This window comes from Neodiprion fabricii, chromosome 2, assembly GCF_021155785.1.
Source record: "Neodiprion fabricii isolate iyNeoFabr1 chromosome 2, iyNeoFabr1.1, whole genome shotgun sequence".
In the NCBI taxonomy this organism is placed as follows: Eukaryota; Metazoa; Arthropoda; class Insecta; order Hymenoptera; family Diprionidae; genus Neodiprion; species Neodiprion fabricii.
Window position 1 is genome coordinate 36,635,291 of NC_060240.1, and position 27,896 is coordinate 36,663,186.

The following is a 27,896-nucleotide window of genomic DNA, read 5'->3' on the forward strand; positions in this document are numbered from 1 at the left end:
TGTTGATAATAGCCACTTCTATCGTTACATGTTTCTGTATACCACACAGTAATTAGGGATCAAAGTTTCCTTTTGCATTAGCATGATACAGTTCTTCTAGCTTTTCAGTCATTGCGGGTGAACCCAACGAGGACGGAACTGAGCGTTGTGGATCCAGGGACAGGACAACCGGTAAACTCAGCGACCAGAATTGCGTCAATCAATATTGCAGCTTCGTTTGCGAGAGAAGCCTGGATTAGGAGCATCATCGTATGCGTATGAAAATTTTTTATTGGCGTAAACTTCATTCCTTAATTTTTATGAAAAATAGTGGATTATAATTGGCTAAACCGTATATGTTTCGGGTGCAAAAATAAAGTGTCACGTGGTCACGGGTCAAGGTGATGATCTCGTTATCCATAGTGATTTAGACCGCCAAGAACGTCTCTCTCGATAGCCAAAGGCTGCATTGGGTTACTGGAAACATGGCGTCCGCACTGATTTTCGTTGTACTCGGGACGGTTAATTTTTTCGGCACAATGCACAACAACCAATCGTCAGTAGTTCCCGGACTAAACTTGACTTCAACCAGTATCCTTGACCAGCTGATCTCGCTTCGCGCTAGACGCAATAATTACATGTAAGTAAATTTTCCGTACCTGCAGAAATTGCTCGCGCTCCGGTGGACAACTTTGTGTTAGTTCGGTCGCTTTTATGCACCAGATGCGGGCGTATGTTGAATCTTGGTATTAGAAATGGGTCGAATATTTTACAGTAATTATTGCAGATACACATCTGGCATCGGCGCTCACAAGCTGCACATCGAAACAGCCTCTTGGAATTCGGCTCGGCATAATTGTCAAGATGAAGGTGGTCACTTGGCAATCATTAACTCCGTGGAAGAGGCTCAAGTCATCAGTAAACTCGTCGATACAGCAAACATAGAAACGATTTGGATCGGTGCCCACGACTTGTTTAACGAGGATGAATTCGTAACCATAGAAAATGAATCGATATATAAAGCAGGATACAGCATGTGGGAAAGAGGAGAGCCAAACAATGTGGGGAATAAGGAACATTGTCTAGCCATTAGAAAAAATGGCAAGCTTGACGATCGGAATTGCAAACAGGCCTTCAGCTACGTATGTGAGATACGTTACCCCCAGGTCTATGTATAGAAAGGATCTGTTCATGCGGCAACTGCCCCAAATTCCGATAATTAAGTTTCATAACGATTAATAAATTTCGTAATATGCTAAACCAGAAAAGTAGTACATAATTCAGCGTTATTCTTATTCTTTGATATCATACATAGAACAATGGTATATATTGCCAGAAACTCAAGTGGAAATAAATCGTCAATTTTGTAAAGCGATTCGAGTATAATGTACGAAAGAAGTCGTTGTAACGATGAAAAAAATTCGATAGCATTAATTTATTTAACGATTTCGAAATAAATACAGAAAAGTACAAACAAATGCTAATCCTTTTTTCAACTTGGATTACGCTTATCCGTTATCTGGAGCGTAGAGGATTGCCGCTAGCTGGTTAGAATATCGATCAAAATATTACCTCGGCGTGATAAAAAATTTTAATGGATACCTCGCACTTATGCGTGAAGAAAAATTGAACCTCGCGCATAACAGAATTAAAAATGCATTCTCAAACTAATCTCATGATCGAGCCGATCAGCCAACGATTCGCATAATCGCGACTGTGGGTGCTGTAAAAAAGATCAACTCTGGTGTAGAGGTGAACCAGCAGCGGTGCAAAAAAGGCGCGCCATCACTTGTTCTTGAATATTTTGAATAACTGCAAGTCGTTAGGTGAGCAGAAACGCGGAGAACCAGGAAAAATTGGCTGAGGAAAAAACCGAAACACGCTGCTTGCGAGGCTCATTGCTCGCCGGCCCAGTCACCAGAAGAGATGACTACACGTGAGCTTGCGTGCTTTTGAACGTTGATCAAATAATTAAGAAATTTTCACGAAAAAAGCCGCCGTGTCTGAATAATCCTGATATTCTTTTCACGCTTCACACAGGTACACGTCGGGTATCGGTGGCTACAAAGTTCACACGCGAGCGGTTCTATGGAACGAAGCTCGAATCACTTGCGAAGAGGAAGGCGGGCATTTGGCTATCCTTAACTCCGCAGCCGAAGCAAATGCGGTAACTCAGCTGTGCAAGAAGTCGCCGGCTATCACTGGATCACCTCTACCACAGTTTGCTGGCATTGGGTTTCACGACCTTTATCGCGAAGGTCAATACGTTACAATTCACGGTCAGACGTTGGCGAAAGCTGGATTTACGCAATGGGCGCCTGGACAACCAGATAATATATACGACGGAAAGCCGGAAAATTGTGGATCCTTGGACAAAAATGGGGGACTTAACGATATTGGTTGCGATGTTCCAATTGGTTTTGTATGCGAGCTGCCAGCGTATTGACAACGATCTGAACCGAAAGTGACTGATCTTCATTCGCAAACAATGAAAGTCTATAGCTACTAATATATGAGAATTGGCTAGATTTCAGCCATGATTATACAATAATAGTTATTAAAGGAAGCTTGTTCCAAAAATGTACTTTGAATAAACACTTCATACTCACAAATCACATGACTCTGAGTAACATTTTGATGCCATTGATTCATCGCGGTCTCAAATCATGAATGATGACAGTATTTTGTAAATCAAGTTAATCATACCGTATTAGACTCGAGCCATTTCAAGTCAAAGGTTAGCGATGAAGATGTTTAGTCGAGACGACTATACGTGAGTTTTCACTGTCAATAGTTCTGCTGAGGACTATGCGAATACATATTCATATTCGCTTGGATTTTCATGTTTTTTTTTCTTCACCATTGTACTAGTTGGTTGTTCGATAATTTACCAGTATCAATATTTGAATTAAAAATCTGTACTTTTGCGTCAAAGTTTCTCACGCTATATACTCCGGTACACAAACAGTAGGTAACACTTATCAATACTTCCCAAAACATGTATAAATATAAGTAAATGGCTTATGTAATTGTATTATAAATGAATAATAAATACAAGTGTGGGGCATCTTCTGTTAAAGCGATAATTCGACGAAGTTAACTAATTTCCACCTGATCATTCTTTTACTAACGTACGTACCGTGTTCTTCATCAAGAGATTTCCAGTGACTCGTTAATTTTTGTGGAATCAAAACTGAGACCAGTTTTCTTTGTATGAAAATTTTACATGTCCATGAGCAATACATCGTTTGTTTCTCCTGTCACTTGCATCGCTAGTTATTGGCACATAAAATTTTATTGGAACGGAAACTCGTTCCAGCTTTGATCGCAAAACAATTGTGTGCCATTAGGAACCTATTAACCCGTTGAGGACACATGGGGTCCAACGGACCCCAGACAAATTTCAATGCAATTTTAAATCTACAAAAACCCTTAGGAATTAGATATATAGCACCATCTGTTGTTGTTTGAAGTCTCCACAACAAGTTTTGACACGTTACGAAGGTCTCTTTGGCATTAGTCATCCTGCAGAGACATATTAGTGCGCACGTGTTTTTTTTTTGGGGTTCTGTAGACCCCGTGTGGCCTTACTGTGGCAAAATCTTAAAAAAAATTCAATTTTTTTTTTATCGTTGATTGATGTTATATTGTTTCTGTAAACGTAAGTATTTATGCATGAATTGAATTTTTTTTTTTCAGCAATAAATAATGGTTATTAATTAAATATATATGTGTGTATATATACAGATGTCTTATAATCTTCGACCTCGAACTATCGCCAGCCGTCTAATGGAATAAAATTAAAGTTTCGCACCGGTTTTAAGTCGATACATAGCGTGAAACACAAATGAGAACTGTTTTTCTGCGTGGGGTGCGCTGGACCCCGTGTGTCCTCAACGTTATTTTTTCGATGTGTGTCCTCAACGGGTTAACCAACATTACTGTGCGTGCAACAAAATAAGTGAAAATCGAACAGTAATTTCCCTTGTACCCTCATTCCCGATTTACGAGTGAAACATGTGTAAATTGAATTCAATACGACGTTATACGTGGAGATTCAATATTTGCGATGTGCTTATCTACGTATTTCATTATTATTGAGTACGTAAGCAGGCCGGTAATTGCCTGGATGTCGTAAGGTTGGTGACCTCTGACATCACGGGTAATCCGAAACTCTCTGCAGTGAAATACGAGGAAAATAATATGAAATGACATAATTTCACAAATATATCCTCATACTTTTACGATATGTATTTTGCTCGTTGTGCTTCTACATTGCGCAATGGCCTGGTTTCGGACTACGGCATAAAATTAAACACAGCGATCCGTTCCTGAAAACACCACGCTGGTGGATGTCTTTGTCCCAAAATGTAACAAGGATGTTCATCTATTATCTGACTGTGTGTATAAAAAAGGGGCTCCGTATTAGGAGAAAAGGGGTTGCAGTTGTTATTTTTTTAAATCTGTAGCCCCTGTCTCTGTCTATGTCTTTAGCGTTGCAGCGTTAGAGCAGACGCGGGTTTTTCGGTTTGACGTCGGTGTTTTCGCACCTGCGTCAATTGGTCAATATTAATTGAGCTGTTGAAATAAAATTAAAATCACAATTTGAAAATTGAAAATTTCATGAACAAATGAATCGTTGGGCGACTTAGTCGAACAAGAATTCGTGACGATTTTTCAAGAGGAGCGAGACGAGATTCGAGAACACGCGAAAGATCGTCTCCAGCGAATCCAGGAAAAAAATAAACGAGGATACAATCGAAAGCGCAAGAAAGCGCGAGCATATCGCGAGGGAGATATCGACGCGATAAAAAGAACGCAGCAAGGACCAGGGTTGAAGTTTGCGGCGAAATATCTCAAACCATACGAGATATCGAAGGTGTTGCGCAACGAACGTTATCTCGTGCAGAGAGTAGGTGCGCACGAAGGCCCGCGACAAATGTCAATCGCGGCTTATCACATTAAGCCTTACTCAAAGTACGACGATAACGACGAAGAAGATGTTCCAGAGAATCTACATTTGGGGGTGAATAAGTGTGAGCAGGACGGCCGGGTGTAGGAACGCAAAATAAAAAAAAAAAAAAAAATTAGCATGTGCTTGCGAACGGTGTGGGTGGGTGAGTCGCATGTGTGTGAGTGCTCGCAGCGACTATATATGCGTCTCGAGCGTTAGAGGGGCCAGTGTGGGCCAATTAGTCGTTCGGCGATCGTACGGCGAGCGTGTGTCTTAAGTGGAGAAGCGACGTAGGTTATATTCTTCTGGGAGATGTAAATTTGAAAAATTGGTGATTTCGAAAAATTAACGACGGAGCCAGGAATCGAACCTGGTATCCAGAGATGCTTGACCGAAGCCTTACTCCGCTAGACCACCTAGCCTAATTTTTCGAAATCACCAATTTTTCAAATTACATCTCCCAACCTGTAAACATTCATCTACATACATTCTTACATCGGGTGCTCAAGAGACGAAAACTTTCTGTCATATTCGTTTCTTGGTTTATGTTATTTTGCGTACATAATAGATTCATTCAGTTCACGTAGTTTGATCTGTCTCACATATATACATAGGGCATTCCATGTCAAATTTACTCCCTTTGTCACTCACTATTTTTGATTCGTTCCGCGATTTTTATACGATTCTACCATCTAAAAAAGGCACTCTTGAATTTTTTCAAATTTTTTTCGCTAACCGTTTTTTTTTAATATTATTCAAATCCATTTCGAAATTGGTCATTTTCAAAAATCTGAAAAAATTCTGAATAATCAAGTTTCTCATTCCGATCATACCGACACCTGGCCAATAATGGGCCAATTTTCTCTTCTATTTTTTTAGCACTTTAAAAATTTTCAACAAACAAAGCACCATCTTGAAAAGTTATAAAAAATCTTTAAAAAAATTTTGAAATAAAACACTCGATTTTTCAAAATCTTTAAAGATTTTTCGTAACGTTGCAACATAGAGTTTCGTTTGTTGAAAATGTTTAAAGTGCTAAAAAAAAATAGAAGAAAAAATCGGCCCATCATCGGCCAGGTGTCGGTATGATCGGAATGAGAAACTTCATTTTTCAGAATTTTTTCAGATTTTTAAAAAAGACTGATTTCGAAATGGATTTGAATAATATTTAAAAAAAATACTGTTGACGAAAAAAATTTGAAAAACTTCAAGAGTGCCTTTTTTAGATGGTAGAATCGTATAAAAAATCGCGGAACGAATCAAAAATAGTGAGTGACAAAAGGGGTAAATTTGACATGGAATGCCCTGTATATAACATATATTGAAAATCCCACGTTTATTTACCTAAAAATCGCGGTTACTATTGAACTGATTTTTTCACTCATTATCTGACATTGTATACATATATTATTCCAACCTAACATCACAAGTATGTAATATTCGCATGACTGCCGCCACCGCGAATAATTGGATTTCTACTCAGTTTAATCCAGGATCATCATGTCTCCGCTATTATCGCTGATCGTTTACGGGCAAGTGTATTTCCTCGGCTCCGGAACAAATATTCGACCGACCGTTACTGGATCTGATAATTCAATAGCAATACCAGCCATCGACCAGACCTTGGATGAGACACAGCCGTTCCAGGGGAACCAAAATTCAGTATTGGTCCCAGAAATAAATCGCCGACGCAGAGAGATGGGATTATCAGAGAATAATGTAAAACGCAGCGATTACAAGTTAGTAACTTATCGACATTCTCGCATTGTTTATTGATTGGCTCGATTAATTTCCGTCGCTCTGAAAAGAAACGCATTCGACATCATGTATACATGATATTTTTTCGCTCATTGGGACTGATTGTAGTCAGTATTTTCTGAGGTATTAGTTCACATTGACCAGCTGATCTCGCTTCGCGCTAGACGCAATAATTACATGTAAGTAAATTTTCCGTACCTGCAGAAATTGCTCGCGCTCCGGTGGACAACTTTGTGTTAGTTCGGTCGCTTTTCTGCACCAGATGCGGCCGTATGTTGAATCTTGGTATTAGAAATGGGTCGAATATTTTACAGTAATTATTGCAGATACACATCTGGCATCGGCGCTCACAAGCTGCACATCGAAGCAGCCTCTTGGAATTCGGCTCGGCATAATTGTCAAGATGAAGGTGGTCACTTGGCAATCATTAACTCCATGGAAGAGGCTCAACTCATCAGTAAACTCGTCGATACAGCAGACATAGAAACGATTTGGATCGGTGCCCACGACTTGTTTAACGAGGATGAATTCGTAACCATAGAAAATGAATCGATATATAAAGCAGGATACAGCATGTGGGAAAGAGGAGAGCCAAACAATGTGGGGAGTAACGAACATTGTTTAGCCGTTAGAAGAGATGGCAAGCTTGACGATCGGAATTGCAAACAGGCCTTCAGCTACGTATGTGAGATACGTTACCCCCAGGTCTATGTATAGAAAGGATCTGTTCATGCGGCAACTGCCCCAAATTCCGATTATTAAGTTTCATAACGATTAATAAATTTCGTAATATGCTAAACCAGAAAAGTAGTACATAATTCAGGGTTATTCTTATTCTTTGATATCATACATAGAACAATGGTATATATTGCTAGAAACTCAAGTGGAAATAAATGGTCAATTTTGTAAAGCGATTCGAGTATAATGTACGAAAGAAGTCGTTGTAACGATGAATAAAATTCGATAGCATTAATTTATTTAACGATTTCGAAATAAATACAGAAAAGTACAAACAAATGCTAATCCTTTTTTCAACTTGGATTACGCCTATCCGTTATCTGGAGCGTAGAGGATTGCCGCTAGCTGGTTAGAATATCGATCAAAATATTACCTCGGCGTGATAAAAAATTTTAATGGATACCTCGCACTTATGCGTGAAGAAAAATTGAACCTCGCGCATAACAGAATTAAAAATGCATTCTCAAACTAATCTCATGATCGAGCCGATCAGCCAACGATTCGCATAATCGCGACTGTGGGCGCTGTAAAAAAGATCAACTCTGGCGTAGAGGTGAACCAGCAGCGGTGCAAAAAAGGCGCGCCATCACTTCTTCTTGGCGTCTTTCAGCCCCGCGCCCGCATTAAACTTGAAGAAAATTATGTCCCCGTCTTCTACGACGTAGTTTCGACCCTGTTGCCTGTACTTTCCAGCCGCCTGAAAATGGTACAGACGAGTAAGAAAAATTCTGGAGATATCGTTAAGCGACTCCATGTAGAAGAATTGCAAAAATACCAGCGTACCTTGACCGCGGCTTCCGATCCCTCGTTTTTGAAGTCGTCAAACTTCATTACCTCAGCCATGATGAAACCTTTTTCGAAATCCGTGTGAATTCTTCCGGCAGCTTGTGGCGCTTTCGCTCCTTTCTGAAATTCCAATTCAGGCGAACATAGCATAGCGCATGAAAATTCGTTCGGCGATTCTATGAGCCAACGACGAGCTGGTTCTTAGGCTAAATTTAAACACCGCGCCGAATCTCGACGGGTGAAAAACTGCTTTACCAATGAAACAACTCTGTTCCTCAGGATCAACGATTGGCATCATTGCCTGTACCGGACTCACCCATCTACGCATGGTGAGGAGGAGGCAAGCTTGCATCGGTATCCGGCATACTTACCAGCGTAAGGTCCTCATGTGGCTAATGCAGAGCGCTTCCGAAACACCCTTCATAGTTGAAGGTTCAGGGTAGGATTTGAATAAGTCAATATATCGATAAGAAATTGCTCGATTAATTTCTAGCAATCGTCGTAAAAATAAGCATTGATATTCAAGAAAAGAATATTTTAAATAACTGCAAGTCGTTAGGTGAGCAGAAACGTGGAGAACCAGGAAAAATTGGCTGAGGAAAAAACTGAAACACGCTGTTTGCGAGGTTCATTGCTCGCCGGCAAATTCATCCCTTGACGATATTCTTCATCCTGGTACTGTACTTAATGTCGTTAAAGACTTATGCAAATTAAATATCTAACCACATCTTACCGGGATTGTCCAAGCCTTGACTTCGTCGTGACCAGCGGTGAAGAAATACTGAAGCTGCAACGCCTTGTATCCTTGAACGATAATCTTGTCCAACGCACTGCAAACACACAAATAAGAAAATTACTTTACAAGTGAAGAATTCCTATTTAAAAAATGTTGTTCTTCCAAAATGAAAAGGGATAAAAAATTTCAGATGGATAAATATAACTATATATTATACCTATAAATATACAAAAATTAATGCAATTTTTGATGAAACGGTACAAGCGATGAAGTATAAAGAACGTCGGCTCTGGGGTCAAATGACGAATGATCGTTACGCATTTCAATTAGTTTAGCTAAGAAACGAATAATTTAAATGACAGAGGTGTACGTAAACTATGAGATGAGCAAAAATGGAAGAGAGAAAGAGAGAGGGAGAGAGAGAGAGCGGGGAAGCGAGGAAGGAAAGATACGAGGTCGACGAAACGTGATTGTCTCGAGCCAAATATTTCCTAATGACGGGGTACCTGCAGCGCCTAGAAGGTGTATTCTGTAGCGAACGGAGCCCCAGACTTCATGGAATACACATAAAGCCGGACGAAACGAGCGGCCCAATTTTATCAGTCGAAGACCATTCTTTAAATCCAGCGATTTGTGACCTGGAAATAAAATCGTGGCGACCCGCCCTCTGATTGCCGGTTATTCCGCCGCCGCCGCCGCCGCCGCCGCCGCGGCTGATGCCCCGCATCGAGGGGAATTATTTTTTGGCTCTTGAGGATCGCAGCTCACTTATCGCGTCGACGGTTCGACGATATCGACGACGGAGTAGAATACTTTTACTTTTTATTGGGAGGTATTCTACCCTAACTTCATGCGACAGCGACCCGTTTCTTTTTTTATCTGTTATTTTTATTAATTTCTTTTTTTTATTTTTTGCTTGTCACAAGAGAACCCGACGCGACGCGACGAGGTTGCGATGTGATTTTTTTAATAAATCAAGAGAGCCCTGTAATCATAGACACCAATTCCCCCGTTGGGAGAACGCGGCGGGGCGAGGGAAGAGATGCCGTTCAGGCATCGGTTTCACTCTCGTCATTTCATGAAATAACACACATTAGGGGACGTTATGTCATCGCTAATACAGTCGAGGGCCGAGGATCCAGCTTCGTACCACGCTATGATTTTCCAATGTGGCTTCTAATTCTTTCTATTCGATCCTATATCGCGTAATTACATTTATTCAACGGCAATCATTATATTCACCAGCCGAAAGGGACGCAGCCAGCGACGAAATGACGATACTACGGTACACGTCATGAGATATCATTCCGCATCACCCTGAGGAATGTGTGAACCTAAAAGGATTAAATCACGCAACATTAAGATTTCGAAAAACAAATTAACAGACTTCTGATCCGGCGTTACTTCTCCGCTGTAAAATTGGGAACAAAAAATTGCATTTAATCGTTGAAAAGACTTTCATCGCCGGCGAAAGAATTTCAGAAATGTCATCTGAATACTGAATACTGTACAAGGTTGTTGAATTCTGTGCAAGTTGGAATTCGTCGAGCAATTAGAGGCGCGGCGATACGAACGCGTTTTAGAACAACTACACAATTTCAATAGGAGCAGAAATATGAAAGCGCCGATGCTGGTTAAGCGTTAGAGACCGCATTGATGAAAAAGTAATCGGTAAAATACCGGTTACCCGTGGTTGGCAGAGATTTGGAAAGGGGCGTGACTCACTTGGCACTAGAATCATGCGAGCTAGTTGATAACCAATCGGCCTAATACGCTTCTGAAAACGATGCAAAATCATTGCAAAATTACAGGTTCTCAACCCTGCGCGCGTGTTTGCGTTCACGTAGTCTTCGCGATGAAAAATTCAACGTGGAAACGGTGCGGTTGTCAATAGACGAAACAAAAAGCACGGATTAAATAAACGGGACAACATTCTCATAGAATTAAATTCGCTATTTCAATATACGAGTCTTGAAAATTACCAAGTACAATGACCGAAGTAGCTGTAAATCATTGTATATACGATAAACAATTTGGCCTATCTCCAATCCAGACAAATCAAAGTTTTCGTACAACCAGAACCACCGATTGTGGTTTGATGGGCGAAAGACGAAGTCACGGGTGATTTTTCTCTTAAAAAATTAGCTCACGGCGGCATTAATTTGCTTGCACTGATTCCGGACGAGGCAGCCTTCGTGAAATTAGGCCAACGTGCACGGGGGTTGTTGATGTTGTTGTTGTTGTTGTTACCGTTGCCTCAGGACATCGTAAAACGACGAACAATTTGTAAGAGGGTAACAAATAATACCAGGAAGGTTTGAGAGGGTGGAGAAGGTAATGAAAAGCGGTTGAAACGGAGGATAGAAATTGGGCACAAAATCCGTAGTTGGGAGGTCGGACATTACGGGAACCCCCGTGGCTAAGAGTGACCAAAGTAGCTAGTCCACGGTGCAAGATTATACACGACTGGTGTTTTTGCGCAATTTTGAAAGAATTTGAATAGCCGTTCGTAAAAATATAATGAGCGAGCCAAGACTAACGGCCGTATAGTTATACTTTTATAGTTCCATAGGGGACGCCGGCGAGAAAGGGATAAGTCTAGGTCTCCGGTAAGGAAAAGTCCTCCGTTATTACCGAGGCTGCGGCCCAGTCTCGCCGGGGTTGGGACCTCGCGAAATCTCTCTTCCAACTCGGGGGATTATTGAGCGGTGAGAAAGCGCGAATTTACTCCATTTACGACCCGCTCGTCCGGCCTCACGTACGTATTTAGCAGCCCCAGAGCCTCGGGTCGCAATTGATTTAGTCATCTTGGTCGAGAGGGAATTCGCAACGTTGAATACCGATCGGCCGTAACCGACTAATCGCGGCTCTTTCGTGGGCCAAAAAACTTTTCCACGTCGTCGTCGTAGTATCTTTTTCTTTTCTTTTTTTTTCGAATCTTGGTGATTAAACGAGGACTACTCACCTGGTTGCTTTGTGCTCCTCGAAGTACTTGGCGCGCTCCTCACCTTCCATGTCAAAGATCTTGTTCTCGAACACACCGCTGAACGGGATCAGAGCGGAACCGGGGTCGTTTTTATCGACCCATTCTTTGATCTTGATTAGCCTGTAAAGGGGAAAAGAAACGCGGTCCGATTACATCGCGAACAAGCTTGATCGTTGGGAAAATTCCGAAATCACAAAAGAGAAGTGGAAATGAAATTGCTGTAAATGTGAGGAAGTCGACTGTATTAAAGTAGCGCTGTTGTCGTCGTCGTCGTGATACGAGAAATCAAAATCGAAATCGCCGAACTGATTGGCCTGCGACAATCGCGCCACGCGACATACACAGAACGTTTAATTTTCAACTGTCAATTCCCACGGCATTATCTCAACCGGATACCTATAAATCGTGACTGAATAATTGATACGGTAATGCGCGACCGTGTACACATACCTTTACACAGGCGGTATCCTACTACTTTTATTACTACACACATCGGAACACCGACGAATGCGCGATTTGATTCCTGGATCTTATCTCCTCTTCAGAGCAAATCGAAAATACATCGTGCACGGACTTCTGGCTGAATATTGGGTGTAGGGTAAGGTTCGATACTGTAAAACACAAACTCCGAATTCACTCACCACTTGTTCTTCTTGCGGATGTAATCCTTTTCGGACAGGTTCACCAGGTAGATTACCGGCTTCGACGTTAGGAAGAGATACTTGTTCAGCACTTCAATCTACAATTATCAACCATATCATATTTAATTCCAATTGATATTGACGTGCGTGAAGGGACATTTTTTCCCAACTCAGCAATTGAGTCTGAATTTTCACTGAGTCAGCCGATTGTCTTTAACACTAATATAATCTGATTCCATTGGTTCGTAACAATCGCTGTATCGAACTACTTTCGCGAAACTTGAGTACACTAACTATTTACTTGGAATAAGTAGCAAAAGTTCGTTTAAGCTTGCGGATTCAAAACAATAAAACGGTGCAAATTTGTAGCAGCTCTCAATGGCTTGAAAAATTCACGAATATAAAAAACTTACGTCATTTGCACTCCAATCGGCAAATCTGATGTGCTTTTTCTCGTCAACCAGAATGGATTTGACCTTGAGGAGGGTATCCTGGAAGGATAAAATATAATCTCGTCATTAAATCGATGACAGTCTACGAAGAATTCGAATGCTTGAGAGAATAGTGTTTGAATTAGGCGGATATGATAACGGAAGGCAGTATATTGCACATCTCGAAGCTTTTTGTTGTTCCGGCGATGATCGTTGCTCCATCAGCCATCGGCGAAACGATAACAAACCGAGGTGCGTTTTACTGCGAATTTTTTTCCCACCTGCGTATAAGGCTTCGTGTAAACGTTACAGGGAAAAAATGTTGCCGGAGGTCCGTCCGTCGGTTAAACCGCTTCCAATGTTTGTTCCAAAGCGAGTTGTGCATCCGTCGCGTGTGAATTGCTCGGCGATAAAGTAACGCGGCCGCGAAATGACCAGCGGGGAAAATCGAACCTAAGGCAAACTCGACTCTTGTCTTTGATCATCGAATGGCAAAGACAAAGGGTCGGGAACGGGGCCAGTGCGGATAGTTTCCCAGAAGAAATCAATCGAAGAGCTAAAACAGCCGATCACCCTTTACCGAGAAACTCCGGTAGTTTAGAACGCGGCTCGCGCTCCGGCGCAATCCGCTGAGAGTTTTTCAAACACTCCACACCTTCTGTAACCTTATACCCTGTAACTCCGGCAGTGAATCCGCGCAAACCAGAACATGCCTGATTGCTATCTGTGTCGGTAAATTTCTCCAACTGCACGCCGACGCAAGCCACTCCGGATAATTGGCTACTCCGGAAATTGCCTGAGCACGGATCACTTACACCGAAACAATCTTTACAGCCGTCGAATAATCGCTACTCCGTTTCAACAACGTTGAATCGACGAATCGAACCTCCGAATGATTCTCAAGTTCGAAAATTTTGTTCCAAAAAACAAACGGGGGAAATCGTACAAATGTTGACGTAAATTTGCAAATTTTTCGTTCTCGACAATAATCGCTCGGGATTGTTCGGTACTTTGGTAATAGTTCGAGCAATCCGGAACGCCGACTTTGTACTGGGAGTTGCCGTTCAGTTGTCCGGCCGTTATTTCATCCCTATTAATCACGCTTCACCGGATTTGTTGCAGCGTATGGAATGGTCCAGGATGCGATAAAGTTCAGCAGGCACGAACCACCGACGACGAAGCAGAAACGGCGTGCAATTTGTCGGCGAATCGATCCATTCGCTGGATCTACGAGATGAGGGGTATCATCAGGAGTCGTTGACGGTATACGAAAATTAAATGTTTCGAGAGGCTTTTCCACCGCCTCGAGACAATCTCGCCAAAGGACGTATTATTCAAACACTGGATCGTTGTAACATCTGCTGCATAGGGAAGTAAAACGCGCTTCGCGAAGTGCATCCCATACATCGATGCGCGGCGAAGAGCATCGCGATCGTTTATCCTCAATCGTTTGCGGAATAACAATTCAGGCGAGATAAGGTCGGCTCTCCACGCAGGTCTTTGCGGCGTTCGATCGGCAGGACTGACTCATCCTCAGGGTGATAAATTGAATAACTGATTTGTCCGCCGTCACATTATATGCCCCGTGCGGTATATACCTCGGGTTGAATGAAAACTCGAAATAAGAGAGGAAAAATGATCAATCAGATGGGACGTGATGGCGTTTCGGAATTCTTACGGGGCGATAATAGACCGCGGAGCAGCTGAGGCTCGGCTCAATCACAGCACGGGGTCTTGTTCGAACTCGCATTATCTTCGAGCTAGCTTCACTCGAGGTGTCCGCAAGTCACGCTCCCCGTCGTGAACACATCGATTTAACAAATCGATGTTTGACTTTCCTATTTCATTTCTTCGGCTCGTGGAGAACAGCGGTGGTGTGTCGGTACGTACGTCGCGGATGTCTTGTACACGTATCGCAGAAAAATAAGAAAAAGGAGGAGAGAGGAAAAAAAAAATAAATAAAATTACACATTTTATCCTTCGATCTTTTTCCTTCGCCGATTCATTTCCGTACAACCGCCGGTTACGATGACGGGACTAATTTTTCCCCCAGGTCGAAAAATCTCTCCAAAACAATCCACGAACTTGGACGGAAATTTTCGCCAATGAAATTGGAAGGACCTTTTTTTACGGAACGTTGAAAGGAATGCAAAAGTTGAAAGAGAACTGCAAAATTCTACGACATTATTTTTCTTCGCACTTACGTATTCGGGCTTCAGTTTCTTGTCGTTACCCCGAACAACCAATTTCTCAAGTTTCTCGAGATGGGCATTGAGGAACTCGACGTCCTTGAGCCTGAGTTCCTCGCTGATGATCTCAAGATCTCTGACAGGGTTGACCTCGCCTTCGATGTGGGTTACGTCATCGTCCTCGAAGGCTCCTGTATGAAATTAAAACGGATGTTAAAAGAACGTCGGTTTCGCGTGGCGTATGCGGTACGTAACTCGGCATATTGCGCACGCGAAAAGTCAACTTTCCGTAACAACCGCAATGAATATCGCAGTAGGTACACCGGTGACTTTTTCTGCCAAACGAGTTGCACGCGAAGATAAGAAGACAGGGGACGACGGAGCCACGGCGAAGGGGACAGAAACGGTTCAGTCGATGGCCGCATTATTATTTGAAAACCCTCGACGATACAAAGTTGGGGATGCAGTTAGGTACGTTGGATATTCAGAAGCCCGAGGTGCACGGTTTCTGCTCCTACTCTCCATTGGCCTTTCTTGGCATATCATTGGCATATTCAATTATACGGATTTTTTATTCGAACGATGACCGTTTTCGGCGACGAAGATTGACCGCAAAAATTACCAACAGCCTGCGAGGTGTAAATGATTCCCGATGTATAATACCGGGCGATAGACTATTGCGCCAACAAATTGCTGAATAATCACCACAGTCAAAGGGGCAAATCGCCGGGGGTTTTATTAGATAAAAAGCAATCACACAACTATACGTAATGCAAGCATGCCGCTGATCATTCTTACCTCGTTCCTTGTACCACGGCAATTTCTTTCGCGATGTTGAACGGCGACGCGGATTAATAAAACGCCTCGAACTCGAACTATACAATCGGCCGATCAAACGCTGCGGACCCGAGCGCTCGTATTATATGCTAATCGAATGGGTGTGCCGTTTATTACGAGACTTCATGCCTGCGTACCGGTACGATCTTCCCTGTACCAACGGTAATGGATGCTGAGGGAATTAATGGCCGCTGCTCGGAATTCACGACAGACCGAGCCTAGTTTCGATCCTTATCGCGCGTTTGTTTCGGTCTTCATGTAGCTTATGCATGTCGTTCGAGTCTCAGGAGGAGGTGAAAATACGCTGTGAGTAAACTGTATATTGTGCGTTGGCACTCCAACCCGCTTTTCTACTGGCGTTGAAGTGAAAATCAAAGAAGCTTTTAAAGATAATAAGTGAAAGAAAAGAAAAAGAATTACCGCGGACAACGGTAATCGAAGCGAGACAAACGCGGAGTAATGCATGTACGCAATACCGATCGCTGATGGGTCTCGTGCATCATTCATCGAAAAAGCCGAACACACGTTACGTCAGACGTCTCCTAGCAGGGTAGGTAATGACTGACTTGGACGACCGGAAAACGTTCGGACATTCATATGGCAGCGCGACAAGGGTACTTAGTTTATATTCTTACAATCAGTCTTCCGTGTTTCTCCGACTGGGACCCTGCAGAGTCACGAAGACAATACCGAGCGGCATTGGTATTTCCTGTATAAGGTTGGAGTTGGAGATATCAGCTAATACGAATCCATCAGTCTTGAACATTTTTATACAATTTCTTTCGCCGATTGGGGGGTTTTATGGAAAATTATTACAGTTGGACTCCGGGACCGATACCTCGTACATGTACCGACTATACTTACAGGTACACCCGCGTAGAAGTATTCACATCAAACATTTACCAGCCGAAAATTGCAGGCTGCAGACTGCAGCAGGTTCGCGGGGGCGTACGCGACAAATCATTAAATATAAAGAAACTTGTCGTGACGGTATATTGATACCATTGTGCTGATACGCCACGCGACGCATCTACCTCTGAGTTACGTTTTTCGTGAAGCAGCTGCTTCCTTTTTTCCGTCACATGCGCCAGAGATGATGTAAGCAATCTTCGCTAAATTTCAATAATTATCGATACCCGTTCATGCGGTAATTACAGCTGAGTGTTGTTGTTCGCAAAGAGATTTGGGAGGAAAGAGGATCAAAAGCCTAGCTCTTGCTAGTTTTTGTGAATAAGATTCGTGAGATGGATCTGGCTTCGAACCAATTCCGAAAGCTCGAATATTATCGTATTAAAGGAAAGTTTGACTCACGACAAAGATGAAATATGGCGTCACAGGCGCTGATGTGGGACAGAAAGGCATTTCCGAGCCCCTGGCCTTCGGCGGCGCCCTTAACTAGTCCAGCGATGTCGACGACGTTGAGGAACCCCGGAACCTTGCTGAAATGGTGTAACAAAAGGCGAGAATTGAGTGGTTAGATTTGTCAGAGGTGATTCGACCCGTGCGCTCCGTGGAACTGGAGATTTACTCCAAGTATTCGCGTCGCTTTGTGGGTACGAATCGGGATCAAAGGGGCACGCGCGATCTGCGTACAGACAAGGTAGGGAGAGAGATGGATAAATGAAAACGGGGGAGCATGGGAAGGGAGAGAATGCGCGACCCCCGTGACAATGAGCCGTATTTAAATGCTAATCTCGCCCTCATTAAACAATTAGTCTTTGAAGAGAGGCGTGCAGGGGCACAGAGGCTACATTAGCGGGCTTTCATAACAGTCTGGCGACTTCGCAGGCGACACGTGCCTCCGGAGCGCTGTCAAACGTTACACGTCGCGCTTCTTGGTGTGCGGGGTGGTTATGCCCCCCGTATTCTGAACTTGGTACGTACAGACTGTAGATGTAGCCCCGCAATGCCCCCATGCGTCCCACATCCGCCCTGAATGACAATCGCGTTATTTTGCATGTAGAATCTTCGCGGATCAACTGCTGCGACTTGAATGGACTCAGTGAACTGAAAATTACTGGCTGCATTTTGTTACGCTGCACTTTCTGAGCTCATGTAGATATTTTTGAGTTATTTTCTCACGCGTATGCGGGAGGTGCAACTTTTTGCTATTAGGTATCATTGGATGATCAATCCTGTACACAACCCGTGATACGAAGTACCGAAGCGACTGAACTGAGCTTGTTTTTGTACTTTTTAAATATCGTGATCTAGAAATCCTGAAACTAAAAATATGTTAAATCTACGAAAACCAGAATGTCTGACAAGTTTCTACGAGGGATGGAATAGGGTGCCTCGGTATTTCACTGGCAAAACGGGGCGCTAATCTGCATTGCAGATCACGTTTCCTGGTCGCTGCTGCTGCTGCTGCGACGTAGTCGTTCGTATAAAGAGCGAGACATATGGAAATTTCCCTATTTATTCCGAATGGTTTCCTCGACAAGAGAGAGCTTTTTATTCTCCCCAAATAAGAATTATTCCCCGTGCGTTTTATCGATGAGATATTTCGAGTCGTAACCTTGAAACTCGTTTACTAACCTCGGAGGCTTGAAGTACTCGCACAAGTAGTCGAAACGCGCATCCGGAACCGGTACACGACGTGCTTGAACAAAATGACATGGTTAGACACACTCTGCATTATAAAAAACATACAAATAAAGGGTTGACGGAATGAAAAAAAAAAAAAAAATATTTGAACCAAACGAACTTCGAGTCAGCAAACTCAGAAGTAATCGAACAGCGCACTTTACATATATACGCAATTCGTAAAGTACTACCAATTACTTCACACTGAGGACTGTCTGAGGCTTGAGATGCGTTTGATTTGCTCCACGGTGAGAAACTGAGTTGAAGATCTGCGGCGAAACTGATTGGAGCCAAGCGACGAAACCGATCGATGAGAAACTGATCGAAATCTGCGCTTGGGAAGTCTGTCCTCGGCGGGAATGGTCACATGGGGGTTGACGATCTTTTTCGCATTTCTAACAGCGACTTGAAGGAGATGACGCCTAGCGTTCATCCGCCGCAAGGTTTCCTCGTAAACAGCGACCTCGTCCAAATCACTTTTGGTGTTGTAGATTTTCAGGTATACGCCGATGTAAACAGCTGCCGTAACTTCCGGGGTCATTCCCGGTAACTTGACTCGTATAACGCCGACTTCGTTAACGGCGCGGATTACGAGTTCGGCGACAGTCTGTTCGAGGAAGCCGAGATTGGGCAAAGCGTTGATATTTATCGGCGGAAATGTGCGCGTGAAGTTGATCTGAACATCCGCGTACTTCGTCGGCTGGGTCAGAAATTTTCCGCGACATTCCGTGGAGCAGAATAGGTATAGGTCTTCCTTGAACACAACGCCAAGCGTGTTCAGGCCTGGGAAAACTCGCCGGTCCGGAAGACTGTCGAGGTAGGTAACCGGGCAGAAGCCGGAAATCTTGAGTCTCTTCGCCCAGCAAGCGTGGTTCACGTCGATCTCTTCGTCGACGATCTCGGGGCGAGATTGGGGCAAAACGACGCCTTGAATCGAGGAAAGGATTGCCGAAGCGTTGGCCAGGAAGGCCGCCAAGTGAATATCGCACACCCAGTAGTAATGCGACCGGAACTGCACCATGCCCTCGTGATTTGGCGGGGTACCAGAAAACGTGAGGACATTATCGCGGCCCAGACACACCGGGCAGTAGGACTCGTACCGGCTCTGCCTCTCTCTGAACTCGTAAAGAGAGACGCACAAGTGGGTGAGGGAGTGAGCCGTGTCGTAGTCAGCTTCCCGAAAGTATTTTTTAATGCTCGAAAACCTCCGGCAAACTTCACGGTCTGCGCGGATCCATACCGCGAGTTTTTGGGCAGTGGCATCGAGGGTGACTACGTTTTGAGAGAATTTTTCCAGCCAGCAACGATAGTCTGCAGCTCCTGCCTGCCACTCTTCGTACTGGTGAGACAAGTAGCAGGGCGAAAAGGTCGGAGGCTTTGTTCGAGCGTTGGAATCCGCCGCCAAACAGCGCAGGCAGAAGTCCAGGTCAGCCTTCAGGTCGACGACGATCATCGGCTGGATGCCGAGGAAGGCGAGCTCCTCGGCTTCCGATTGGTTCTCGGGAAAACCGTCGAGAATATAGCCCTGGGAAATACCGCGAGGATCAATGGAGTCGAGTTCTACGCATCGAGCGATGGACTCGTCGAGGGCAGTGTGGCCACCTCGAAGATGGGCGCTGGTCAGCGTCGCTAGTTCGGTCCAAGAAAAATTTTTCAACGTATGTCGAAGCACCTGGCCTCTAGTTATCGCTTTCATTCCGTATGTGCGAGCAAAGCGGTTGGCGATTGTTGTTTTGCCGCATTTCGGAGGGCCAATGACTGCGATTCTAGCCGGAATCAGGGGCGTGCATGAGTCCTGGTTAAGATATTTCAACGGGTGTTCAATGAAGGCGGTTAGTCTTTCTTTTCCCGCCAGAAAGTAGATGTATTGACGATGTAGGACTGGGTATATCTGATGGGCTGCCTTGAGAGGCAAAAACATTTGAAAGGGTATTTTATTCTCGAACATTTGGACCGGACAAAACTTGCCGAATGAGCTCAGAAAGTAGTACCCGCTGTCCAACAGCTTTTCGGCAGTTTCTACGTCGACCTCCTCGACTCTTTCCAAAAATGAAGCATTTCGAAAGACGTAGGGGTCCAGAATCTTCAGCACCGTCATCAAGACTTCGGCCTGGCTTTGCTCAGCGTCGACTTCTATCCACGGTATCGACTCTTCCTCGAATACTGATTTAGCTGCTGCCAATTTTTGACTGCTGAACTCGTAGTCTTCGTCGACCTCCCGCCGTATCCGCTCTCTAACAGTGGCAGGATGCTCCCAATCCTCAAATTTCACCGGGTCTTTGTATCTTGCATGAGATTTCTCCTGGAATTCTGCTCGATCAATTTCAGCTTGAGTCTTGTCGACTTCCGAGTCGCTCGAATCACTGGAGTCATAGGGGTCGTCCGTAGAATCGATATCCGCGTCAGAAGTTGAGACCTGCTCTTCAATTTCTCCGCTGTCTCCACTTTCGTCATCTTGTCCGTTTCCAGGGTCGATCAGCAATCGATTACGCCTGAGCTTTCTGCGAGCTTTCAGCATTTTCAACACCCACTTTTCTCTCAGTTTAGTAACTTTTTCCATTTCATTCTCGAATCTCACCTTCTCGTTAGCTTTTCTTTTATCCTGCTTCATTTTCCAAGCTTTGTACAATTTCGAGGTCGTTCTCGATCGCGCTTCATCGGGACTGCATACGAGCTCAACGACGATTTCCGGAACTGCAAAATTGCTCAAAGCAGCATCCGCGTCGTAAGAGCTAGCGGGAAAATTGTCGAAGATAAGGCCAGTCCACCGATAAGGTGGTTCAAATAAATCCGTCAAGCATTCTTTCAGCATTCTTTTTGGAAGAACTGCTCCCTCTTTCAAGTACTTCCGTACGAATGCCTGAATAGTTGCTCTGTCACAATTGTAGCGTTGATCTCCCAGGTCTTCCGGGAGTTCCACATCTCCTTCAGGTTCTTTTACCAACGGCAAACCTTTATCGTCGAGCGCAACGACGTCCTCCGGTCTCCTTTTCACCAACGGGATACGGCGCTCTTGCATGTACCGATCTAAGCGTTTCTCGAAATCTATATGCGCCATTCCGTAATTCCTACTGATTGCGTTGCTCAGTGTAGACTTTCCAGATCCAAGTGGTCCTACGATTGAAACTCTAGGCAAGTGAACTGGTTCCATGGGCCTTCGACATGGGACAAAATCACGAGGCTGATTCACGAATTCGTTGAGAGCCGCTTGGCTCGAGAGCAGATAAATTTTGTCCATGAACATGGCACTGAATTCGTCTTTTCCTTTCCATAATACGTTATGCTTGCGCAGCGCGACAGGACAAAAAACTCCAGTGTCACCCAATCGGCGGTTGTCTTTTTGCTCTGATGGTTTTTCCGGTATTTCCTCTTCCTCCTCCGCGAGGTCCTCGACATCTGAGGACACTTCAACGAGGTTTGCCTCTTCAGCTTCTCTGTCTTTCTCTTCGTCGGTCATAACGGTCGCTTCGAATCGATAATGGTCGTCAATTTCTTGTTTCACGTAACTTTCTACATTTATCGTAGCAGACAGTCTCACATCTATAATTCTTAAGCCCTTCTCCAGTAGTTTTTCCCTCATTATCTCCCAGATTGAATCGAACTGTTTCAGGGCATCGATGTATTCGGTTAGTTCTCGATCTTCCGAATTCACTGTAATGGAACTTTCTGAAGGTTGACCTTCAAAATCTCCTTCTGTGTCACCTAGCTTATCAACATCTTCAGAGATTTCAGATTTTCGTTCTTGGTCTCCTTCTTCTCCCAGCTCACTCTCAGCTTCCGTAAGCCTCTGTTTGGCAATCTCGTCCCGATAATTCTGACGCCATTTTTTAATCAAGTACTCGTACGGCTGAGCCTCGTGAAGAACGATAATTTCTTCAACTTCCACGCCTTTTTCTAGCACTTTTTCAAGCAGCTCAACATTTGCGTTCATTCCGTCAACCACCCAGCCGGATTCCGCCAAACCTAAAAAATTGGGCGCAGTTTGTGCAGCGTTTATGTTGGCTGCGATTAATTTGCCGACGTCTTCGACAGCGAGCTCGACTCTCTCTTGACGAACTTTTTCAGTTCGCTCCACCAAAATTGCAGCAACTTCCGGATCGTATTCGTCCAATTCACGTATCGGAGGTTCCATGTAAATCAATGCCGTCGGCGCAAAGTCCATTAGAATATTTTTATCTCCCACTACTCGTTGGCAGAGTTCGAAGTCCGTGAGCAGAGAAGTAAGATTATACTTGGCAATCTCGTCCCGCATCTCTTCAAGTTCTTTTTCGTGTTCGTAATCTTCTTTGGCAGATTTATTTTTAAGAAGTTGAAGCAGCCTTCCAGCCACCAATTGAGCTTCCGTGCACCAACCTCTCAAAGCCGCGATTCTCGCAACTTCTCGTTCATCCCTTTCGTTCTCTAGATTTTCATTTATCTCGTCGATGACCTCGCCGCATATTTCGTCAACAGCTTTCCGGATAAGCGAATTTCTCCGATGATCCATCTCGCGATTTTCTATAGCCTGTGGATCGAGTAACTTTCCTCCATAGATTTGCGCCAAGAACTCGGAAAGACTTGTTTTTCCCGATTGTTTCTGACCGTAGACAAAAATCTTGCATACCGGTTTCGGATTCGGTGGTAGCAAGAAGGGTCGCGGGTTTTCAACGAACGTTCTCGCTGCTTCGGGGCTCGACATGAAGTACATCTTGTTCATAAACCGAACCGAGTTTGCGGGACTTCCTTCGATTCTCCGGCCCTTGGAAAGAGCGACGGGGCACGTGAATTTCCACTTGGACAACGTCCAGCGGAACCTTGACGCTACCACGCCTTTGTATCGCAGCTGTTGAAAGACTTCCTGCTTGTCTTTTCCTTCGAATTCATTGTCGTTCGAGGACTGCGGAGTCTCTTCGCCACCAACCACCGAATCGCGCTCGTCCACGTCGAACATCTTTTTCGGCAAGATAACCCTGGGCAACTGCAAAGTCCGCAGTCTGACTCGAACTACTTGGAACATGCGCGAGGCCGAAGTGCGACCATCGACACGAATCACGTGCTGAGGATTGTGGGCGAGAACGAATCTCTCTATGCAGGGCAAAGCGTACTGCTCAAAAATCCTACACTGGACTTCGACGTTCGATCGCATATCCGACAATCGCGTTACCAGATGCTTCTTCAGATCCTCATGAACGAGCGCTTGCTCACTCGCAATTTCTCGCTCGAGCTCAATCATCTCTTCATCGTCCGATCCGGAGGACGGACCTTTCCAATTTTCTCTCGCTTCCCAAAGCCCGGTGTCGATCGTGTCGCCCGAGTAAGGATCCACCCTGAACTGACCACGTCTCTGAATCACGTCGGGATCCGGACACACAACGTATATAACAACACCAGGCTTTAATGGCCAGGTGCTAAAGATATCCCGTATCTGGTTCCCGATGTCCCATTGATAATCGTCGCGCAGTATCATGCGCAGAGACTCGGTGGCGAACGGATTCCTTGCAAGATCGTAGCTTCTCGAGCTGTCCGAAGTGAGGTCTTCTTCATTCTCCGGAAGTTCCTCCTCCGCAATCTCGCTTATTTCCTCTTCTAACTCACTGCCCAAGCTGTCGTCGACTTCGCTCTTCTCGCTGTCGACTTTCGCCGAGACGAAAGAGGCCTGTTTCGTCGGGGTGAACGGAATTTGAACGGATAATGGGTTTGGATAGGCGGCATAGTCGAGGTCGGGATCGTTCGGAATCAGAGGAAGTCCCTCGACGACATATCCTCGGTGCATGACGTCTCTTTCTTTCAGCCGCGACTCGACCAAATTCATCACAACTTCCGGTCCGACGCTACGTCCAACTCTTAACACCTGCTTGATCCAGCGCCCTTTGTCGGTGTTCGCCTCGATTTCCTCCCTGAGAAGGCACTCGGGTGATATCAGGACGCAGTTCCAGAACTTCGAGATCATCTTGGCCAGTTTAGTACTGTTAAGGCGCGGCTTTCCGAAAATCGCAAAGCAGACGGGCTCGGTGAGCAGCTGCTTGCACCTGGCTTCCTCTTCCGAGTACGGATCACGATCAGAGAACGGATCCAGTGGCGGCGGAAAGTGAGGCTGAATCTCACCACGCCCCAAGCAATTACAAACTGTTTCCATGAACCCAGAAACGCGAGTGAACGGATTGGTGTCCTCGTTGAAAGCGTAGTACATGTTCGCCTTCGGGAAAATCCTCGGATTTGGCGGTGGCCATGACGGCGAACTCTTGACACGAGGAGGGTAGCCTTTGACGTGCTCGAGGTATTTTCGCTTTGTGATGACGGACGTGCTCACCGCGAACTTTTCACCCTCCCTAGTCGAGGGCTTCGCGCAAAATTTAAGCCGTTCTAATTCCGTGTCGCACATTCGGTATTTTAGGTTGAGATAATTTCAATCAAGTGACAGGCGATGATCAGTTGTGGTTTGAAATCAGGAATAAACAGATAATGGTCGAAAAAAAATTGACAAGAAGTGTTCATTCGCTTGTTACGAGGCGAGTAAGAAGGTCAGTATAATTGGTCATATACTTATGCGAAAACGTGAATTACAATAATGACTGTGAAAAATGAATACTTATTTTCATTTGGGTCAATCGTGCAGAATGGGAAGTTTTCAGCGGCGGCTTGACTCTTGGTAAGAACGTTGAAGAAGGTAGACTTCCCGACATTGGGTATCCCGACTATGCCGACCTTGAGATTGGTGCCGACGCGGCCGATCAACGGCTTCTTTTCCGGTTCCTCAACCTTCTTCGGTGCCATTCTGTAAAGGAAACAGTATAAAGAATTACTTCGATTTAATTCGAGTTATTCGCGCTGAGCTTGCATCGCCGGTTTCCGCAACGAGGCCGCTCGAGGCGCCCGCTTGTCATTACGGCCAATTGTACGAAGTCAGAAATGGTTTCCGTGGTAGTCGGCCGGCATTCAGAATCCGTTTGCCCCGCCGGGGGCAGCCTGGCAGGCAGGCAGGCCGCGTCCCCGTCGTCGCTTATATTTCTCTGGAGCTTCGGACGGGACATGTAAATGATCGCGTATATATACACGCGGAGAGCGTCAGCGGTGGATAATGCGCGCGATGCTATATAGCTCGCGGTAAATAATTATATTAATGCGGGCGCAGCATCAACGAATTGCTGTGTTTACGTGAGATTGCAGCCGCGTTCTTGGAGGCACCAACTCGACTCCATCATTCCATCTGAAACCCGATGAAACGATGGCACGCGGGGAGGGCGACGCGGAGGAAATCGGCCCCAAAGGGGTCCTCGGCATTAGAGGGGCGGAATATGGCGGGCGGGTACCCGATTACTGGGCACCACGCTACTCGCGAATCACCGGCATCACGCCGCACATCCGCAACCCAGCCTCAGGCCGCCAATCCGCCTCCGCCGCGACGCTCGTCGCCGTTGCAGGAACGCACACCTACACGTAGGTATACGCCGATGATTCTCGACGATCGCGACGACGCCGTTTTCGTCTAACCGCGATATTCGATCTTCTCGCAGCCGCTACACCCCGAGGATCCCGCGGCTCGAGGAAGAACGGATCGGCGTGTGGACCGTTCGCTTGTCCATTTATTTATTGTTTTTTACTCTTTTAGCTCTGTACCCGCCCAGCAGCGAGTTACCAACGAAATTTACCAATTATTATAATGGTTACCCGAGTGGGTTCCATACTGTATACACACAAAGATGATAAAAAAAAAAAACCAAAAATTGTTGAATGTAACATATGTGGTGATAAAATGTGACGAAGAATGTATTCTGTTTATTCGAATAAATGTGGCTGGCTGAATAATATAAATTCTTATTTGCATTCCTTTTCAATTGAATCGAATGACATGTTTTCGAATAGCCAAATCATTTTCCTTGCCTTTTTTGTAAATTCAGCTAAATCTCTCTATGTGTATGCAAGTCAAAACTTGGAAGGGTGAATATTTCGAATAGCCGTTATATGGAAATTTCAAATAGATGAATTGTTCGAAATCTTTTTGCAAAATTATAAAATTCATACCTTCAATATGTTGCTCGTCATAAGAAGGAGAATTCACAACGGGATGTAATTCGTGTTTACTAAAAGTTGGTAAGAATTCACACGTAATAGATATTTTCAGGTTTCTGAGAGTCGGTGATGGTAAAAATATTATTTTAAACACGGAATAAGTATACTACATAACTATGCTATTTTTATATTCCATAAAATTCGAAATAATACCGCAACTTCTTAAAGGAAAGTAAGATTAAAGACTGCAACAAATAAATCAGCTTCAATTTTTATACATTTCAAGTGAATTAGAATTGATTTTCAAGAATATTTGGTACATTAATTAATTTCTTTTTTTTTTACACAATTGAGGATTCATAAATAATGAATTATCTAATCAATACGAATTAAAACACAATACTCAAACTATGTATTGCGAATTTACAAAAATCTCGATAATTAAATTTCGTAGAGGTAAGATCTCTGTTCGTAAATTTTCGCAAAAAAAAACAAAATAAAAATATACGCGTTCTTTTTCTGTCGAATAATATTCAATCATTATATTTTCGCAAGAAAAAGCAGAATACATAATTCAATCGGATATAAATTAAAGTAAACCGGTAAATATGAATCTAACATGAAAACAGAATAACGAGCTCACGTGTAATAATTATACCTGCAATAAATTGCATATGCAAGATTATTTCGTGGGGGATTTTTCAAGTTTGAAAGTTGGAACGACGAGCGGGAAATCAAGGAGCTGTACAGTGCTGCCGCCTGGCGACAATCTACTAAACCATTGTCCGAAGCGACGTGATGCGGGTCCAGCAAGAGCGTCGAAAACCTAACCTAGCCCTAACCTAACCTAACAATTGCCAATTAACGCAGCGAATGTGGCTCGGTTTGAGATACGAGAGTTAGAGGGACGCCCCTTCTTTTTTTTTCAGCAAGCGAAAATTTGTTCGTTGCGAATTTCAGACAGCTGGAAAACCTATCGAAACTAATTTCGGCCTGTCGCAGCCTCAGCTGCTGGCAGGCACGACTCGCGGATATTTTTGGGGTTAATTATTCGACCGCGAATTTTAACGCCGGGTCAACGGCCCCGGGGAGAAAAGAAAAGGACTTCGCCGAGTGTGAATTGATAAGAGGAATTAGATATTACCTGACACGGGGTACCAGACAGCCGGCGTTTCTGTAACTGTGTTGTGAATGCAGCCCTCGCGCACAACGTGCCGCACGTCGGCAGACAGAATATTTTCATCCGGAGAAACGATAGGCTCGAGGTGACGTCACTACCAGTCGAG

The 27,896-nt window shown here is 44.4% G+C and overlaps 2 protein-coding genes across 3 annotated transcripts; one reads left to right on the plus strand and one right to left on the minus strand.

Moving 5' to 3' along the window:
• Nucleotides 1-95: 95 nt before the first annotated feature.
• LOC124175640 (macrophage mannose receptor 1-like) lies at nucleotides 96-2,585 on the plus strand. Its single transcript, XM_046556040.1, has 5 exons — nucleotides 96-255; nucleotides 403-619; nucleotides 755-1,154; nucleotides 1,806-1,915; nucleotides 2,020-2,585. The coding sequence occupies exons 2-5, from the start codon at nucleotides 465-467 to the stop codon at nucleotides 2,423-2,425; spliced, it is 1,071 nt and encodes a 356-aa protein (XP_046411996.1). The 5' UTR covers nucleotides 96-255; nucleotides 403-464; the 3' UTR covers nucleotides 2,426-2,585.
• Nucleotides 1,396-27,896, minus strand: LOC124176961 (obg-like ATPase 1). 2 transcript variants are annotated; one of them, XM_046558908.1, is made up of 12 exons: nucleotides 27,755-27,896; nucleotides 25,194-25,375; nucleotides 18,574-18,634; nucleotides 17,347-17,474; nucleotides 15,214-15,389; nucleotides 12,992-13,069; nucleotides 12,579-12,676; nucleotides 11,917-12,057; nucleotides 8,949-9,045; nucleotides 8,213-8,335; nucleotides 7,989-8,126; nucleotides 1,396-1,737 (listed from the first exon to the last, which is right to left on the minus strand). In XM_046558908.1, the coding sequence occupies exons 2-11, from the start codon at nucleotides 25,372-25,374 to the stop codon at nucleotides 8,016-8,018; spliced, it is 1,194 nt and encodes a 397-aa protein (XP_046414864.1). In that variant the 5' UTR covers nucleotide 25,375; nucleotides 27,755-27,896; the 3' UTR covers nucleotides 1,396-1,737; nucleotides 7,989-8,015. The 2 variants fall into 2 exon arrangements, with proteins under 2 accessions (XP_046414864.1, XP_046414863.1); XM_046558907.1 differs by lacking the exon at nucleotides 1,396-1,737 and having other exon boundaries at nucleotides 7,804-8,126.

Bases quoted from the DNA above. Each gene is read 5' to 3' on its own strand.
- LOC124175640 (XM_046556040.1), top strand. From the start codon at position 465: ATGGCGTCCGCACTGATTTTCGTTGTACTCGGGACGGTTAATTTTTTC. The intron at 620-754 runs GTAAGTAAATTT...AATATTTTACAG, and splicing joins GCTAGACGCAATAATTACAT to TAATTATTGCAGATACACAT. The intron at 1,916-2,019 runs GTGAGCTTGCGT...CGCTTCACACAG, and splicing joins ACCAGAAGAGATGACTACAC to GTACACGTCGGGTATCGGTG.
- LOC124176961 (XM_046558908.1), bottom strand. From the start codon at position 25,374: ATGGCACCGAAGAAGGTTGAGGAACCGGAAAAGAAGCCGTTGATCGGC. The intron at 17,475-18,573 runs GTTAGTAAACGA...ACACCATTTCAG, and splicing joins GAGTACTTCAAGCCTCCGAG to CAAGGTTCCGGGGTTCCTCA. The intron at 13,070-15,213 runs GTAAGTGCGAAG...TTATCCTTCCAG, and splicing joins AGAAACTGAAGCCCGAATAC to GATACCCTCCTCAAGGTCAA.